This window comes from Pongo pygmaeus, chromosome 9 (assembly GCF_028885625.2).
Source record: "Pongo pygmaeus isolate AG05252 chromosome 9, NHGRI_mPonPyg2-v2.0_pri, whole genome shotgun sequence".
Lineage (NCBI taxonomy): Eukaryota > Metazoa > Chordata > Mammalia > Primates > Hominidae > Pongo > Pongo pygmaeus.
The window spans coordinates 79,143,510-79,162,052 of NC_072382.2; the positions used below are offsets into that span (position 1 = coordinate 79,143,510).

General features: G+C 52.9%; 1 protein-coding gene across 11 annotated transcripts in view; it reads left to right on the top strand.

Moving 5' to 3' along the window:
• USP35 (ubiquitin specific peptidase 35) overlaps positions 1–18,543 on the top strand; it is a 37,164-nt gene that overhangs the window by 1,331 nt on the left and 17,290 nt on the right. For 4 of the 11 annotated variants that reach the window (XR_010127709.1, XM_054437864.2, XM_054437867.2 and 1 more), the window contains exons 2-8: positions 6,516–7,198; positions 8,210–8,342; positions 9,885–10,014; positions 10,423–10,524; positions 10,891–11,049; positions 15,716–15,909; positions 17,469–17,562. Coding sequence is in view for 10 of the 11 variants with exons in the window: in XM_054437864.2 (XP_054293839.2) it covers positions 6,526–7,198; positions 8,210–8,342; positions 9,885–10,014; positions 10,423–10,524; positions 10,891–11,049; positions 15,716–15,909; positions 17,469–17,562 (1,485 nt within the window). In the remaining variant the exon portion in view is untranslated. Of the gene's footprint in view, positions 1–116; positions 195–5,080; positions 5,249–5,795; positions 5,944–6,515; positions 7,199–8,209; positions 8,343–9,884; positions 10,015–10,422; positions 10,525–10,890; positions 11,050–15,715; positions 15,910–17,468; positions 17,563–18,543 lie in introns of all 11 variants that reach the window. The other 7 variants (XM_063672112.1, XM_054437866.2, XM_054437861.2 and 4 more) reach the window with 6 other exon arrangements.

Sequence of the window (18,543 nt, forward strand, 5' to 3'; positions counted from 1 at the left end):
TGGGTTCCTGAGGAGGAATAGCTGCTCCTGCTTTCTTCCCTTCTCACTCCTCCTTATCCTTAGAGGCAGAGCAGTTGCTTTTTACCAGTGAAACCCTTTTTTCTTTTTCTTTCCAGGAGACAGTTTGGTGGCCCAGACATGGGCCTCCCGGAGTAGGGTGAAGCACTTCTTCCCAGGGTTGCCTTGGGTAGAAGGTCAGTTAAAAAATACCTAGAGAGATGCTGCCATTCAGACACCTGAGGGGCTAGAGATGGAGGGCACCACCTGGTGTTGGGAGGGGCAGCCTGGTACCCCCAGGCAGCTCTGGCTCCCAGGGGAGTCAAAGGAGGGAGGCTGGCTTAGAGGGTCAGAGAGGGGAGGAAATGTGCTCCTCAGCTCTTAGGTGCTGAGCAGGGGCTGGGAGGGGCTGCTCTGACCTGGAGCAGGGAGAGGTTGAGTAACACCATGAAGCCTTCTTCTCAGGTCCTAGGAGATTCTGTGAGCTTTTGACCTGAAGGCTAACCAGGAACAGATTTTTTTTTGGTTTTGTTTTTTTGTTTTGTGCTTTTTCTTTTTCTTTGGTTGTTTGAACGATTTCTAGAATGGCTAAAGCCTCAGTCCAGTCCAGTGACCTCTGTAGGGGCTTTCTTGACTGATGTTTAAGATTTTCAGGGTTTTTGATGTGCAAGACCAGGCCTGGGCAAAGGAAGGGGCGGTGACTGGACCAAAGGTTAGGCCAGTTTCTGGAAGGTACTTTTGTGGTCACATCCTTGGTTTTCTCTCATCTTGCTGTCACGTCTCTCATGAGTCGCTTGACGCACCTTCACTGACACCTCAGTCCTTGGTTCTGTACGGGGCACTGGGCTCAGAGACGGGGATTGGACCTCTGCCAAGGGAGGTCCCAGCCTGGTGGGAGACAGAGACATGGACTCCAGTTACACTGCAGAAGGATGAGAATAGCCAAGAGGGCCTTGGAGGCCAGAGCTTTAGACACCTGAATTGTGGAGGGAAAAGGAAAGGCTTCCCAGAGGAGAGGGCATGTGAGCTGGGCATTGAAGGGTGAGTCAGAATTTTCCAGGAGAGAAGAGGGAGAGGCCCTTTTTCAGTAGAGGGGACATTGTGCAAAGTAGCAGTCAGGAAACAGCCGCCTGCTCCAATGTCTGCAGAGTCTCCACTGAGCAATGTCGCTTGAGTTCATCTCCACCCCTGCCCCACATCAGCTGAGTGTCACAGAAAGGGCTTGCATGTCCGGCTCAGGAGTTTGGACCTTATTCCGGGTCCAAGGGGCTGGAGAGTGCTGGGAGTTCTGAGCAGGGGCATGGACGGAACGGCGCTTACCGTGTAATAAGCTCCATCTGACGGTGCTGCAGGGTGGGTTGGAGAGACCAACGAGGGATGATGAAGCCCGAGCGGGGGCCCAGGGCGTGGCAGTGGGGCTGAGCATAGGAGTTGTGTATACACACATACACACACACACACTGGGTGCTTTGGGGTGATGGAGATAAGTCAGGCTCCACTGTGCAGGAGCAGAGATCAGCCAACACTCAGCAGAAACTCTGAGGGTCATCCTAGAGGAACAGGTGAAGGGATCTGGGTCTTTCGGCAGAGGGACTGGGATTTTCCTGAGTGCTCACTGCGTGCGTTGGAGTGTGCTGGTGTTGCTGGGACGCCCCTCAGGCTGTCATGCCAGTAGGGCGAGGGGTATGAGGCAAGGGCTTGGGAGGAGCAGCAGTGCTGGCTGGGAAAGGCTAAGGGGTGGGCAGGTAGTCACCTTCTATTTGGGCATTCCGAGGATCACAGAGGTGAAAGAACACCTACCTCCATGGAGGCTGGGCTAGACTCGAAGCCTGGACTCTGTTCTCCTCCAGGACACATGCCTCTGTTGGAGGATAGATTGAGGGAGGGAATTGGGAGATGGGTTAGGAGGCTACTGCACTAGTCCAGGCAAGAAGTCAAGGGGACTGATCCTGGGTGGGGCTGGGAACATCGAGGTGGCAGCGAGGGCTGATGGAGGAAATGCCTTGGAGAATCAGCGGGATCAGCAGTGCGTGTCTCTTTGTCTCCTTTCCCTGACAGTGTCTGTGTCTCCCATCAGTGCCAGGTGGCCCAAAGATAGACTCATGACAGCCCGGCCCTCATCTTTTTTTTTTTTTTTTTTTTTTTTTTTTTGAGACAGAGTCTTGCTCTGTCGCCCAGGCTGGAGTGCAGCGGCACGATCTCGGCTCACTGCAAGCTCTGCCTCCCAGGTTCACACCATTCTCCTGCCTCAGCCTCCCGAGTAGCTGGGACTACAGGCGCCCGCCACCACGCCCGGCTAATTTTTTGTATTTTTAGTAGAGACGGGGTTTCACCGTGTTAACCAGGACCTCATCTTTTTTATACCTTGTCTCAACCCTGTGAATGGCAGGCTTGTACTAGTCCCCATTTTCCAGATGAGAAGGCTAAGAAGCCAGGCAGGGGCTCGCCCAAGGTAACCTGATGATTTTGAAGCAGAAAACCTGTGTCTTCTGCTTTTAACGCAGGCTCTCCTGGGGGAGGACACGGCTGCTGTTTGCTGCTGCGGTTGGCGTGGGGCAGCTGTCTCTTGAGTCAGAGCCAGCATGGACAGGCCATCTCCTCACCCGGGGCTTAGCAGGCTAATTAGCAGGCTAATCCAGCCCTCTTGAGGGAGGCAGAGTGCAGGTTCTAATCCTGCCTTGCCAAGGCCATGTTCCTCTACCTCTCTGAGCCTCACTTTCACCATTCCTGCCAGTGAGATAGCTGGCCTTGTCCTCCCTTCCCTGGCCTGATGGGGCCAGGTGAGGTGCAAGCCTCTAAAACCCTTTTGTGTGAGTGCATCCAAGATATTGAGTGGGTTTGCTGGTGACCATGGTGACAGCTGTCCTCAGACTGCCTGCGTGGGAGTTGGGGCAGGTGGGCAGGGCTTGCTTGCTGTGGCCTGGCTACAGACTGAGCAGAGGCTGCCGGCTGGCCTTGGAGATCAGAGCTCTCATGGAGCAGCTCTATTTGAACTGTCAGCTGCCAGGCTTATGTGGTATTAGGTAGAACAACATGAAATTGCCAACATTTGATCATTCGGTTCCATGTGGTTCAGTCTAATAGCATTTGTCCCCATTTTACAGAAAAGAGGCTCATGGGTATGATTTACTGAGGGTCACACAATGAGTCAGGGCTAGAATGTAGGACTCCTCATTCCTAGTCTGATACTCTTTCTACTCTTTCTGGTACTCTTTCTACTACCAGAGTCTTCCCTGTCCCCAGAACTCCATTTCTGCCTGCCCCTATCCCCTCTTGCTTCACACATGATGCCAATGCCTCATGGATTAGGGTTTCTTCTTGGCTGCCTGAGTACCAGGATTTCTTGGCATCCTGGGTTGAAAGCATATGAAATCCACTAGCCATCCCAGGGGTCTGGGAGGATGGACTGTTTATGTGAGGGAGGTTGGCCACAGCAACTGCCTTGTCACAGGCACTGCCTGGAAAGGGGACCAGGGCTGAAGGGAGAGTTAAAAATTTTTTTTCTTTTTTGTTTTTTGAAACAGGAACTCACTTTGTCACCCAGGCTGGAGTGCAGTGGCGTGATCTCAGCTCACTGCAACCTTCGCCTCCCAAGCTCAAGTGATCCTCCTGTCTCAGCCCCAACTAGCTGGGACTGCAGGTGTGAGACACTGCACCTGGCTAATTGATGTAATTTTTTTTTGTAGAGACGGGGTTTTGCCATGTTGCCCAGGCTGGTCTCAACCTCCTGAGCTCAAGCCATCTGCCCACCTCAGCCTCCCAGAGTGCTGAGATTACAGAATGAGCCACTGTGCCCAGCCGGGAGACCAGTTTTTAAAGACACTTTATAGGCCTTTTGAGATTATGCCTTGCAGGGGCACCCTTACAAACATTTTTGCCTCCCCCATCAGACTGGAAGCTCCTTCAAGGCAAGGACTTTGCTTCTGAAGCAACAGGAGTTGACATTTTCTGAGAACTTCCTTGTGCCCAGCTCAGAGAGCCTAAGTAACCTTTATGGGAACCAGAATGTATCCCAGATGAGCCGCATTCAAAGAGTCAAAAAAAAAACAACAACAACAAAAGAACCCAGAATCGAACATATCATTTCCCTCATTTCCTCATTCAGGAAGCTTAGGGTGGACCCTGAACTTTTTCTTTTCTTTTTTTGAGACAGGGTCTCACTCTATCACTTAGGCTGGAGTGCAGTGGCACGATCTTGCCTTACTTCACCCTTGACCTCCTGGGCTCGCCACCACCCCTGGCTGGTCTTGAACTCTTGGGCTCAAGCGATCTGCCTGCCTTGGCCTCCCAAACTGTTGGGACTACAGGCGTGAGCCACCGTGCCCGGCCGCATCTGAACTCGTAGGAGGTGCCCAGGTGCTTCTGAGGCATCCAGGCCAGGATTTGGGAACCACTGATGTCTGCCATGGTTACAACCTCTAACCAACAGTGAACTCTTAAGAGGCACACACTCTTGGCATGAGAGATGCTAGCCACAGACTAATAAGCTCTGGCCCTTTCCTGGTGGAGCTCAGCCTGGTGAGAGAGACAGATATTTAAACAAATGGGCCTTTTGCATCGTAACACATGCAGCAATGGAGGTTAGGTCACAGCTGAGAACTAGAACAGAGCCGGGAGCTCACTGGGTCTAGTACATAGTTGGGGTTCCAGAATATCTGTGATTCTGAATAAAACTTTCCAGCTTATTATCCCAGAAATTTAAGGCTTGTCCACACTGTAGCTCCAGTTCTCAGGCATAAGAGTAGTTTTTACTGAGCCCCTAAGTTTGAACACCTACTGTCTGCTGAGTCTTACATCAGGTCCTGCCTAGATTGGGGTTATACATCGAAGCAAAGAAATGGTTCTGCGCTCCAGGAGAGGCGTTAAGTGTTAGATGTTAAGAGAGCAAGCTGTGCCCATGTGAACCTGCATGAGAGGGCTCAAAGTGGGTTGGTGTGGGACAAAGGCTTCAGGAAACAGGCGAGGTGGAGGAGAAGGGCAGAAGGAAGGCTATTATGGCTCAGAGGAGTAAGGTAGAGATAACTCACACTGCACCCTGCATTTGCTCATCCAGCAAATGCCTGTGTGCTGGGCACTGTGCTAGGTGCTGGGGATACTGTGGTGAACAAAACCTGAAGCTGCCCTCAAGAACCATCTACAGCATTGGAGGGGAGGCTGACCCCAATCAAGAAATCATGACAAGTGCTACCAAGGAGAAGGACAAGATGTTCTAATTTTTAATAAGAGAGATTGACCCAGGCAGGGAGATCAGGTGAGGCTTCCTTGATTAAGTGACTTTCAGCTGAGGTCTGCAGGGGAGGGAAGAGCATACACAAAGGCCCAGGGGCAGAGGGCACACGGTGAGCCAAGGGTGACAGGCTGGTGTGGGCTGAGGCAGGCAGAGCCCTAGGTGTGCAGGCTGGAGCGCGGAGATGAGATGCTGTGCTTTGGTGGAGGAGACTGGGACCCATACCACGCTAGCACTAACTGATTCCAGCTGTAATGGAAGAGGCCACAGGTGATTGTAGGAATTAAGGGTGGGGAATGGATTCCGGCCTGGAGGACCAGGGCTGTTCTCACTGAGGACAGGTGCTTTAGATAGGCTTTGAAGGAAAAGACGCTTGCTTGGTTGTGTGAGAGCATGGTGGTCGTGGGGGCCTCAGGAGATAAGGACGTGTCAGGCATATGCCCAGCACACGCACGAAGTGGAGTCTAGCCGAGGGGTAGGGGAAGGAGCAGGGAGGTGAGGCAGAAAGAGTGCGAGGCATTCTGGGACCTCTGTCGGTTCTCCCTTGGGGCCTCTTGCCCTTTCTCCACAGAGATGTGATTTTTTGTGTGTGCCCCATCTCATCTCCCCCATGGACATGACTTGGCTGAGACTCTGGACAGCAGCTTCTAGATCCTGCTCTTACCTGCCCTGAGAGTGGACAGGTCACCAGGGAGGTCTGGGGAGAGAGGAGCAAAGGGGTAAGGATGGGGAGGAGGCTCACATAGCCTTTGTGCGATTAAAGGCGCTTAGCAACCACAGCTACAAGTCCCTGGGGTTAATTTATTTTGAGACAGGGTCTCTGTTGCCCAGGCTGGAGTGCAGTGGGATGGTCTCCACTCGCTGCAGCCTCGAGCTCCCAGGCCCAAGTGAGCCTCCCACTTCAGCCTCCAGAGTAGCTGGCATTACAGGTGTGTGTCACCACTCCTGGGTAATGTTTGTATTTTTTGTAGAGACGGGCCTCGCTGTTGCTCAGGCTGGTCTTGAACTCCTGGGCTCAAGGGATCCTGCTGCCTGGGCCTCCCGAAGTGCTGGGATTACAGGTGTGAGCCACCACGCAGGCCCCTGGCATTTATTATGTGCCAAGCGTTGTGCTTTACTTCATCAGGATAGCTCGCAGTGAAATGACGCCCTTGCCCCATTTCACAGATGAGAAAACTGAGGCCCAGAAAGTTTGAGTTGCTTGCCCTAAGTCTCAGCACTCGGGGACTGCACCGGGAACTCTTGAGCCCCGCGGTTGTCGGGCTGTGACCTCGCTCCCTGTCCCCCGCAGCGCAGGCGCCATGGACAAGATCTTGGAGGCGGTGGTGACGTCGTCATACCCGGTGAGCGTGAAGCAGGGGCTTGTTCGGCGCGTGCTGGAGGCGGCGAGGCAGCCGCTGGAGCGTGAGCAGTGCCTGGCTCTGCTGGCGCTGGGCGCGCGCCTCTACGTGGGCGGTGCAGAGGAGCTGCCGCGCCGCGTGGGCTGCCAGCTGCTGCACGTGGCCGGCCGCCACCACCCCGACGTCTTCGCCGAGTTCTTCAGTGCGCGCCGCGTGCTGCGCCTGCTGCAGGGTGGCGCCGGCCCCCCGGGCCCCCGCGCGCTCGCCTGCGTGCAGCTGGGTCTGCAGCTGCTGCCCGAGGGGCCTGCGGCCGACGAGGTGTTCGCGCTGCTGCGGCGCGAGGTGCTGCGCACCGTGTGCGAGCGCCCGGGGCCCGCGGCCTGCGCGCAGGTGGCACGGCTGCTGGCTCGCCATCCGCGCTGTGTGCCCGACGGACCCCACCGCCTGCTCTTCTGCCAGCAGCTGGTGCGTTGCCTCGGCCGCTTCCGCTGCCCAGCCGAAGGCGAGGAGGGCGCGGTGGAGTTCCTGGAGCAGGCCCAGCAGGTGAGCGGGCTCCTGGCGCAGCTGTGGCGCGCACAGCCCGCCGCCATCCTGCCCTGCCTCAAAGAGCTGTTCGCAGTCATCTCCTGCACAGGTGCGTGTGCGGCCGGGGCAGGAGAGCGGGCATGCGGAGGTCCTGGGTGGGCGCTTGGGCAGGTGGCTGTACGTGTGGATTTCTGCATGCGGGCGCCCGTGTGGCACGAGTGTGCCAGGCGGCGAATGCTCAGGTGGAGGGCTGCAGCCTGCCTTCATGTAGGTGGCACAACTGTCTAGAGCACCTGCTGTGGGTCCTCTCCTGCAGTGGGTGTTGGAAACGCAGGGAGGAGCACACTGGTGTGAGAAGGATACGGGTCAGCCTGGCCAGAGGGAGGAACGGGAAGTTGAGCAAGCCACAGGATTTGGGGCGGGGGAGGGGGGGGTCATTATGGTCTTCGGGTCAGGTGAGTTTGATAGAAGCTATCACTTTAGAGCCAGGAGTTGACAGATTGGTGGCACCTGGCAGCAGGGGCAAGGTTCCCTGGGCAGGCAGAGGTGAGGGTGTGGAGAGGTGATGGAGTCTCCTATGCAGACTCAGAAACGTAAAATCTTGATCCTCCATTGACAACAGTGGAACTTAGACTACAGTGCAAGTGAGTGAAAGCAGATGTGTGCCTTCCCTGGTGATGAGGCTCTCCAGGGGAAGGGAAGGGAATGCACCTGGCAGGGTGAAGAATTGAGGACCACAGACTTCGAGAAGGAAATGCTCTTTCGCATCTAGGCCTCTGTGTGGCTCCACTTGGAGTATCTCCTTCCTCCAGTCCACACAGCCCTCCCACCTTCTCTAGCGCCAGCGTTTCCCCTTCTAAAGTCCTTGCCCTTACACCCACTGTTGATCAGTGCTTCGTCTGTGCCCAGCACAGGAATAGCCCCAAGGCTGTGCTAGTGAAGGTTTGTTGAGTGAGTTTAGGTGGAACCAGAGACTTTGCTTGCTGTAAGAGAGGGGGTGGCCTCTGCTGTGCTCTTCCTAGAGGCCCAGCCCGGTTCGTTGGCTCCTGCAGGGCATGGTATGCTGGGGGAAGGGAGGGGCCTGCCTCCCTGCTAAGCTCAGCCCTGTCCCCTGTTCCAGAGGAGGAGCCACCATCTAGTGCCCTGGCCAGCGTGGTCCAGCACCTCCCATTGGAGCTCATGGATGGTGTTGTCCGGAACCTCAGCAATGATGACAGTGTGACAGACTCGCAGATGCTGACTGCCATTAGCAGGTGGGACACTGAGGCTGAGCCATGATCAGGGCTGGGGCCCCTCCCTCTCTTCCTCTCAGAAGCCGCTTCTCCTGGGTGGGACGCTGGGCTAGATTTGGAGTCAGAGGGCCCAGGCCCTCATGTGTGTTCCATCATCCATCCTTTCTTGAGCCCTGCTCTGTGCCTTGCCTGGGGCTGGATGTGGAGGACACAGAGAGCCTGCCCTAGTGATGCTGTCAGGCCAGGTACCAGCAGTGTGACCCTGGACATGCCAGTGAGCTCTCAGCCTCAGTTTCCCCCTCTGTAAAAGCAGAGGTGGGTGGTGGTGTAAGAAGCTGTCAGGTGTCCTTGGGGTTGGGTTAGAGGGTGAGAGTGCTTCACGAGGTGCTTTCTGAGTGGGGCAAACATGAGAAGCAGAGTTTGGGTGCTTTTCAGCTCACAGAGTCCTTGCATATCCCCCACCTCATCTGAACGTCCTCCTCCCTGTGATCTAGACGCACCTGCCTGTCCAGTTGTCCCAGAATATGCCGCTCCCCTCCTCCCTGCAGGCCTTTGCCTATGCAGACCCCGTCCACCTGGCATGCCTCCCTCTGCCATTCTTTCCATCCCGTGTGCAGATCCACCGTCTCCGTAGGGCCTTCCTGGATTCCTTGCCTTTAGTGGGTAAGAGTGTGGGCTCTCGAGGTAAGTTGCTGGAGGTCAAATCCCGCCTCTACCACTTCTTGCCTGTGTGACTTTGGACAAGTTACTCAATCTCTCTGTTTGAGTTTCCTCAACTGTAAAATGGAGTATAACCAAACCCATCGTCTAGGGTTGTTGTGAGGATTAAATTGGGTAAAACAAGATAATACACGTAATGTGTCTAGAACTGTGCTGTGGGAGACGCCGTTATCATCATTGTTACGACTTTGCTGTCATGGTTCTGTCTCTTTCTAGCACAGTCCGCTGAGTCTAGGCTGTTTTCCTGAGCACTGACTGCATGGCAGCTGTGTGCTTAGCCCGCACAGGCAGGCTGTGTTGTGGGGTCCAGAGGGGCTGATACATGTAAAGCTGATGGAATATCCTGCTCAATGGTGAATACGACCTAAGTGTTAGCTGCTGTTATCTCCTTTAATCCATACAAGAACCCTCTGAGGGAGGTATTATCGCCATTTTACAGAGGAAGAAACTGAGGCCCAGAGTGGGGAAGTGGCTTGCTCTGGGTCACACAGCAAGGACTTGCTGGAGCCAGAGGTTCTGGCCCAGGGGCAGTGCCCTTCCAGGCAGAAGCAGCTGAAAACCTTGTTCTGGCACTGCAGCCCAGTGTGGAGGGGCGAGGCTTGGGGTGCCGAGAGGGCCTGGCTCCCTTCCTGGTGGGCTGGAAGCCTCAGTGTCTGGCAGGTGGCTATGCTGGGCTCGTGCGTTTCCCAGCCGTGTCTGGTTCAGCCCACAGACCCCGGGGCTGCCCTTTGCAGGCGTGAGTCAATGTGGGAACCCAGGACATTACGGATGGCCCCTGGGCTGCCCTCACCCCAGCATTTTGGGTGTCCCTCGTCCCTGTGTCACTGTCACTCCCCTCACCAGGATGATTGACTGGGTGTCTTGGCCCCTGGGGAAGAACATTGACAAGTGGATCATTGCACTGCTGAAGGGCCTGGCTGCTGTTAAGAAGTTCAGCATCTTGATCGAGGTTTCGCTCACCAAAATTGAGAAGGTTGGTGCCCCTGTCCTAGCCCAGACTTACAGCCTTTTGCACTAGGCTCTTGCCAGGGGCGGTGCAGGTCTGGGAGGTCAGAGCATTGGGCCTCCCCGCCAAGCTCGCTGTGTGACCTGGGTGAATTCACTGCCCCTCTCTGGGCCTCAGATTCTCCCCATTAGTTTCCCTGACTACTCATCCAAGTATGTGTGTCTGACTTTTGGTCTGTCCATCCATTCCTCAGAAATCTATCTTGCTGTCCATCTCACCATCTGTCTGTCCATCTGGGTCTGTGAGCACCTCAGTGTTTATCCCTCTGCATGGGTTTGAACTCTAGGGTGTCTCTGAGCTCCCTCTCAGGCCTGTGATTGCACTTGGCCTTGGCAGCTCAAGCCCGGGGACTCCTGACCAGGGACTGTCTTCTAGGTTTTCTCTAAGCTGCTGTACCCCATCGTCCGGGGAGCTGCCTTGTCTGTGCTCAAGTACATGCTTCTGACCTTCCAGCACTCCCATGAAGCCTTCCACCTGGTAAGGGCCCCTGCCTGCTGCCCCTTATAAGGGCCCTGCCTGCTGCCCCTGGGGTCTTGGGGCAGGTCACTTGGCTGAGGCCAAGCAGCTGGATCATGGGCTCTGGCCTCCCTTTGGCTGTGAGGAGAGGAGCAGTCATCCTATTTTGCAGATGAAGAAACTGAGGCAGGGTGTCTTAGATCATATTGTTGGGAAAAGGAGTCACCTGCCTGCAGAGCTCAGAGCCCCATCTGGGTCAGGGGACAGTGGTCAGGTGGGCAAGCCTCCCTACCTCAGAGAGTGCTGTGTGCTGTCAGCAGGCGGGCACACAGGTGTGTCTCAGGTGGGTGGGTTGGTGCTGAGCCTGACCCAGCTCTGCTCCCACAGCTCCTCCCTCACATCCCCCGCATGGTAGCCTCTCTGGTCAAGGAGGACTCGAACTCGGGGACCAGCTGCCTGGAGCAGCTGGCGGAGCTGGTCCACTGCATGGTGTTCCGGTTCCCGGGCTTCCCAGATCTGTATGAGCCTGTCATGGAGGCCATCAAGGTGAGTGACAGTCCCCTACTTGGGCCTTGCCCCACTCTGACAAAGGTGCCAGTGTGGGCCTTCCTGTGGGCCATACCACAGCTTGGTGGCAGTCCCCGTCGTTTGGTGCCTGGCTGTCTCCCATCACCTCCCCAGGTCCATCATGTGCCTTAAGCACACTGAGCCACCCACATTCCCCAAGTGGGCTGGGCTGCCTCCTGGCTGCTCTGGGCTTTTGCACACACTGTGCTCTCTAACCGTAAACCCTTCTCTGTCAGTGTAGTGTGGAAATTAAAACACGTTCTCTTTCTCTGCTCTGCCTGGACAGCTGCTGCTTACCTTATAAGTCTCTGTTCTAGTGTTACTTCCCTTAGGATGCCTTTCCTGATCACTCTCAGTATTCCCATGCCCTCCACCAGGCTGGGCTAGGGCCTCGCTGGGCTCCCCCAGTCTTGGTACATCCCTCTGTGACATGTTATCACTGTCTGTCTGCCTCCCTTGCCAGACCGTGAGCACTCCAGACCAGGGATAATTTATAGTCGTTCACATGACTTTACTGATGTCCTGCTCTGCACCAAGTCCAGGCTGGGAACTGGGGGTATGGGCATGAAGCAAACAGAGTCTCCTCCATTGAGGGGATCGCAGCCTAGTGAGGGTGACAGACTTGGATACAAGAAACTCTGGTCGGAGCAGCTTTTGAAAATGTCCACAAGGTTTGGCTTGACAGCCATGAGAAACCAGAGGAAGGAAAGATCTTCTCCAGTTAGAGAAGACAGATGAGGCCTCTAAGAAGAAAGGTTTCTTAGAGGCCTCAACAGGCTGGGCTTGACAGGTTGCTAGGATCTGACAATGACTAACATCTGTGGCTACTGCTACACTTGACATTGTTTTCCTGTATATTTTGTCTTCTGATGCTCACAAGAAACCTACAAAGATGATATGGTTCATTTCAATCTCATAGATGAGGAAAGGGAGACTTGGAGAAGTTTGGTGACTTGTGCAAAGTCACAGAGGTAGTGAGACATGTAGCTGGAGTCTGGATGGCAGAGGCCTTCCCCATTGTCTGATAGAGAAGGCAGGTTGGGTGGGGTGAGGGGGTCTAGGTAGGTGGCCCTTGCAGAACCTTTGATCTGACTTTCACATCTGCAGCACAGCAGACGAGATAACCTGAAAAGTGTCCTGCTACAAAACAGCTAGAAATGCTTGTTAAAATGTAACAAACATCACTTTAAGTACATAGCTGAGCTTGCAAGAAAGTAAGGGGGAGTCCCCAGGGGCCAAAAAGGAAGAGAGAACTGAATTCCAGAGTGGTAGGTGAGAAACAATGCTCTTTTTCCTTTGGGGTGAGGCAAGTGCGTGGCTGAGATGGCCAATCTCAGTCACAAAGGGGCTTGAGTTGGTAGGGACAGGAGGTCAGACTTAGGGCCTATCCCCAGCAGGGAGTTAGCACTAAGAAGCCCACTAAAAGCCAGGACCCAAGAAAGGTTGTACCATTAGTGAAAGAATGGTCTAGGAAAAAATATGCACATGGTTTTAAATAGACATGGGGGAAACTTTTCTGGCTTCATCTGGGCTCTGGATTGGGGGAAAAAATGTAATCAGTGGCTTGCTCTCATGTGGATTTAGGGGTTCAAATTCATATCATTTTGGGGGTTGTGGCCCTTCCCCACATTAAAAGTAGTCATAAACTTGTAGTACCCAAGGGTAACCTGGTAGAAAGACATAAATCAGGCCATAATGGTAAAGTTCTACTGAAAATGAGTTTATAGTCCCAAAATTATAAAACACACAAAGGAAGAATCCTGCATGCATGACAGTTGGTAGATACAACAAACAAAACTTCCGTTATTTACTTGGATCTTCTCAGTTTTTCAAACTTAACAGGAGAAAGAACTTTTTGATAATCAAAGCTGACTTATAATGGAAGGGGCTGCCATGATAGGTCATGAGACCCCGACAGTGGAGGTGGATGAGGAGGACTTTCCTGTGTCAGGTGTGTTGCCCAAGGGTTTCTACATTGAAAGGGAGGTAGGAGGAAAGCTTGGAGATTCTGTGGCTGGGTCTGTCTGTTTCCTGCTAGACTGTGAGCGTCTGTGGGCAGGAACCCTGTCCTTTTGATCTTTGTGCCTAGTAGATGTCTGTGAGCAAATGATTGGGTTATTGTTTGAGCAAGGCTGTAGGAGAATGCTGTAATGAAGGTGCAGGCAGAGAGGAGGGACCCTGCCCCGGGCACTGAGGAAAACCCGTGATGAGTGAGATGCAGGCTTTGCACAGTAGGGCCCATGGATTGTCTGATCCAGGGGACAAAAGGAGTCTGCACATACCTGTACCAGTAGGGGCAGGGAGTTAGGCTTTATAAGATGATACAGATACAGTCCTTCTCAAGGACCCTGCGCCTTGAGAAGATCCTGGAAAGCTTCATAGAGAAGGGATACAGGAGTGTGATCTTGCTGGATGGGGACTGGAAAAGGACACTCTGGATGCATCGGAGGGAGAGGCATGGAAGTGAGAACGTGTGAGGTTAGTTTGGTGGTAATGTGTGAGGGAGAAGCGAGATCAGAAAAATCAGCAGAGCAGTGCCTTGAAAACTAGATTGCACCACTCGGCTAGATCTGGGCTTCTCGAACGTTTCCACCCAAGTGCTTGACATCAGAGAGGGGAACTCACCCCAAAGTAGCCTGACATGAGCTCTGAGTTTGTCTACAACCTCACTTTATCTCAAAGACTCAAGTATGTATGTTGTAATTATAAACACATTTACATGTTTTAATATTACTTTTTTTTTTTTTTGAGATGGAGTCTTGCTCTGTCGCCCAGGCTGGAGTGCAGTGGCGTGATCTCGGCTCATTGCAAGCTCTGCCTCCCAGGTTCACGCCATTCTCCTGCCTAAGACTCCTGAGTAGCTGGGACTACAGGCTCCTGCCACCACGCCTGGCTAATTTTAGTAGAGATGGGGTTTCACCGTGTTAGCCAGGATGGTGATCCACCCACCTTGGCCTCCCAAAGTACTGGGATTACAGGTGTGAGCCACCGCACCCAGCCCATATTTTTCTTTGAATGTTAGAAAAGATGGCTTCACATTTGTTCTGTGGCTTCGAACACTCCTTGGTACAAGCCAGTTTGAGAGGCGAGGCAGCAAATTATAGGATTTTACTGCTTATAAAATTGTTTTGCATGGGTTCTATGAGTACATCCTTTTGTACATATGCCTTTGTAAATAAGTTCTGGAAAGTTCTCTGACTTAGGCAGATGTATCAGGTTGTGGCGGTTTCTCTGGGACCTGTGGTACTTGCCAAGGGAGCCATCGCACATCAGTTTCTAGTAACATTATTAGGTTCTTAAGTTATTTTGAAGTTTTTATTTTCCCGAGTACAAAGTTACCTTCTTTGGGAATAATGGCATTTGATTTTGTTCCTAGCATGGATATTTTTGCATCTTCTCTGCATGTGCACGGATGTGTGGGGTTCTGTCTGCCTTTTTGCCTCTATTTGTTCATGTTGTGGGGTAGAGGGGCAGGCGAGGAGGACATTAGATAGGGCATCATGAAAAGAGAAAAGAAGGGATGAAGAAGATACTGAGCCTGTATCTTATCTGTCTTCCTGCTGGCATCTCCTTAGTTATGTGTGTGTGTTTTTAAATCATCTGTGAGAAGTGACTGACTGCTCTGATAAATTATCCGATAAATGATCCTGGGAGGTGAATGAGCACAAGTGTTAAACCCCACTGGGTGAGCAAGACCTTCTGTGGGAGCCACAAGATGTGCACCGGGGAGACGAGGGCTTTGGATGCCGAGCTGTTTTGAAGCTCTGTGGAGCCTTGGACAAATCTAAGGCACTGTGACCAGGATCTGGAAATAAGAACAGCGCTAGAGGAACTGTTATGAATGTTGCTGAACTCTAAGTAGCAGGATGTGGTGCTTAGATGTTCTTTGGAAGATACCTCTAGCATCATTAGAACTAGTGCTCGGTGGTATTCTTAGGTGCAGCTGTTTGATGTGACACAGATAATGAGTGGGAAGCATGCCAAGGACCAAGACCCATACCTCAGACCCCAGGGATTCGCCCACTGTCCTGACTGTAGGGTCAGATTTTGGGGAGGTGACTCTCTTTTCTTGAAAGCTGATTCTGCAAATCTAAAAGTAAAAGGTGGACATGTGCACATCATTGTGTGCCCACATGAAAATGTAGGATGCCAAACTGACACAAGGTAGGAGTATCATCACTTGACAGATGAGGAAACTGAATCAGAGAGCCTCACCACCGCCAGACAGCTAGTGTGGACCAGAGTTGGGGCTGCCACTGACATCCTGACATTACCGGATTTGGCCTGTGGGCCAGGGTTGTCATTGCCTGAGCTCTTTTATAGAACATGCATATTCTTCAGTTACTGACGGCGACCCTGGACAATTATTTTCTGTCTGAATCTTCATTTTTTTCATCTATAAAATGGGAATTATGCCACCTTAAGGCAGTCATGACCTGAAAGACCATGGAGGCAGCCCATATGTCAACTGAATGGGTTTGGAAGCAGGGGACTGTTCACACACACCCCAGAACATCTGTGGGGGGGTGTGCTTGGGAGGCCTTGGGGTTGGCTGTATCTGAGAAGGTCTCCCAGAAGAGGTGGTATTTTTTTGAACTGACCCTGGTGCCCACCATCCTGACTGCCTGCTTATTTCCCTCCTCAGGACCTCCATGTTCCCAATGAGGACCGCATCAAGCAGCTGCTGGGGCAGGATGCCTGGACTTCGCAGAAGAGCGAGCTGGCGGGTTTCTATCCCCGGCTCATGGCCAAGTCAGACACGGGCAAGATTGGTCTCATCAACCTAGGCAACACATGCTATGTCAACAGCATCCTTCAGGCCTTATTCATGGCGTCTGAGTAGGTGCTGCTTTGGAATTCCCTGTCTGCCCTTGCTTCTCTCCTCTGGGCTCCCTGATGATAGGTGGAAAGGTGTCGGGGCCAGGGGTTGGAGAGGATGGGCCTTGCTTTGCATTGCCAGCATGATTCCCTGAGGTCTGTGGGGACAGAGAGCCTCAGGCCATTGCCAAGGCAGGTCAGGACTGGATGGGAACTCACGAAGGGGCTTAAGGGGCTGGGCAGCACTGGGAAGTGGGGTCTGCTCTGGGTTGGCTGACATCACTGACTTTTCTTCTAGAGTCCGTGGGGGTGGATTTTGTCTTCCAGAGTAGAACTCCCACCCATCCTGGTATTAGACATCTCTCTCTTTTAAAATGAAACAAACACAATCTTTATAGTCTATGGCCACGTATCTACCTTATGGCTTACTTAAAAGATCAAAGTTTCAGCTTTGATTCAGTGAAAATAAGCTTTGATTCTGGCTTATCGTATGTCCTCAAGTCAGTTTCTTTTCTCTGAGCGTCAGGTTCAGTGGGAGATTGGAGCTGATCTCCAAGTCTTTCTAAGGTGCTGCTGGTGCACGTTCTTCTCAAAACGCCTGGTGAAGGACTAGTTTTGTTTTTCTTTTCTAATTTCCAGTCTGCTGCAGAATATTACTTTTGTAAAATATAACAAAACGACTTACTGGAAAAACGGTCACATGCTTGTATGGTTGTTGTGATGTTAAAATGCTATATATGTTTCTAAGTGCTCACTCAACTTCTGAACTTACCTTGTTCTGAGACCGGCCAAGTGGCCCACACTTTGCGTAGGGCTCTTCCGTGCAGTGGGCTGAGTTTGGAGAGTGCATGGCCAATCTGCCCAGAGCTGCTTGTGAGAACAGGAGATAAGCTGGGGCCTGGGAATTGGCTTGCTCCAGAGAATGTTCGTGTAGGGAGGGGAGCTATCTCCTATAGGATCAGACCCTTCCCACTAGGAGCCTGTCTACCCATCCCTAAAGGGTCCTCTTTGTTTAGCGTATTCCTCACATTGACCTCTGCCTCCCTCATTGGAAACAGCTTGAGGTGGCTCTAGGGGCAGGGGCCAGGACCCTGACAGGGGCTGTAGGAGTCGATTGGAGGGCCCAGGTCAGAGCAGAGCCTGCTGCTCTGGAGGTGGATGAATGCCTTTCCCCAGGGAAGCAGCTAAGAAGGGTGTGCCAGGGGCTGCTGTGGCTGGGATGGTATTGGCATGGATCCTGTGCCATGTCCTAACCCTAGAATCCTGGGACCACGGGACCTTAGGACATTTGAATCTTTAAGTCCTGAAGTTAGGTCTCAGAGCTGGAAGGGGCTATAAGGGTCACCTTTGTACCCTTCATTGTCCAAAACATGTCTATTGTTGGGTTCCTGACCTCAGATACCCCAGCCTGAGTTGTTCACCTGCTCCTCCTCCCCAGCCCCTGGCTTCTGGCTCCGTCTTGGGGCAGAAATGTCTGTTCTGCCTTTGGCCTAGAGGCTCTGGGCTGCCTGTGACATGGGTGACTAGAGACTGCTTGGGGGCCCATGGCTTACCCTGGGTGCCCCTGCTTTGTTTTGAAGCTTCAGACATTGTGTGCTCCGCTTGACTGAGAACAACTCACAGCCCCTGATGACCAAGCTGCAGTGGCTCTTTGGCTTCCTAGAACACAGCCAGGTGAGTGTAGGGGCAGTCAGAGGCGGGTGGAGAGGCAGCTCTGGTCAAGCTCCGACATGGACACCTTTCCCTTCCCCAGGACCTGCCTGCATCTGGCTGTCATCTCCCATGTCAGTTGCTGAGCCCCTGGCCGGGCTGGCATATGGAGCTGATTTAGTGCCCTGCTGGGGCAGGAGAAGGCGGGCCCCCTTGAGCCCTGTTCCATGTTGTGCTGCCCAATCTCTCCCTTTGGCAGTTCAGTCCGTCCATCGCATTATGGTGTTGCCATAGTCCATTTTATGCTGCTAAAACCAAATACTTGAGGCTTGGTGATTTATGAAGAAATTTATTTCTCAGTTTTGGAAGCTGGGAGGCCCAAGATCGAGGGGCTGTGTCTGGTGATGGCCTTCTTGCTGCATTACAATGTGGTAGAAGGCATCACAGGGTGTGAGAGCATGCATGAGAGAAGGGAAAGTGGGGTGAACTCATCCTTTTATCAGGAACCTGCTCCTGTCAATCTGTGGCTGCTTGGGAAAGCAGACGGCCTGTGATAAGGAATTAATACATTCCTGAGGGCAGAGTGATCAGGATCTCATCCTCTCTTGAAGGTCCCATCTCTTAACACTGCTGCACTGGGGATTATGTTTCCAACACATGCTTTTTGGAGGACACAGTCACACCACAGCGTGTTGCTTCATTCTGCTGTTATTTTTGAGTACCCACATGGCCAGGCAGCCTGAGAGCTGTTGAGGGTACAGAGGTGAACAGAACAAACACTATCTCTGCCCTCATGGAGCCTAAAGCCCTTGGCCAGGGATTATGCAAAGCTCTGTGTGGGGGCACAGAGATGAGTAATCCCTCCCTGGCTCATGGAGGGAAGGGAAAGGTCAGTGAGGGAGGGTTGGGAAGACGACATGGAAGAGGCTGTATCTGGGACTCATCTTGACGGGAGAGAATGTTTGAGGTGTGCTAGGAAGAGCAGATTCCTAGAGGCTCGTTCAT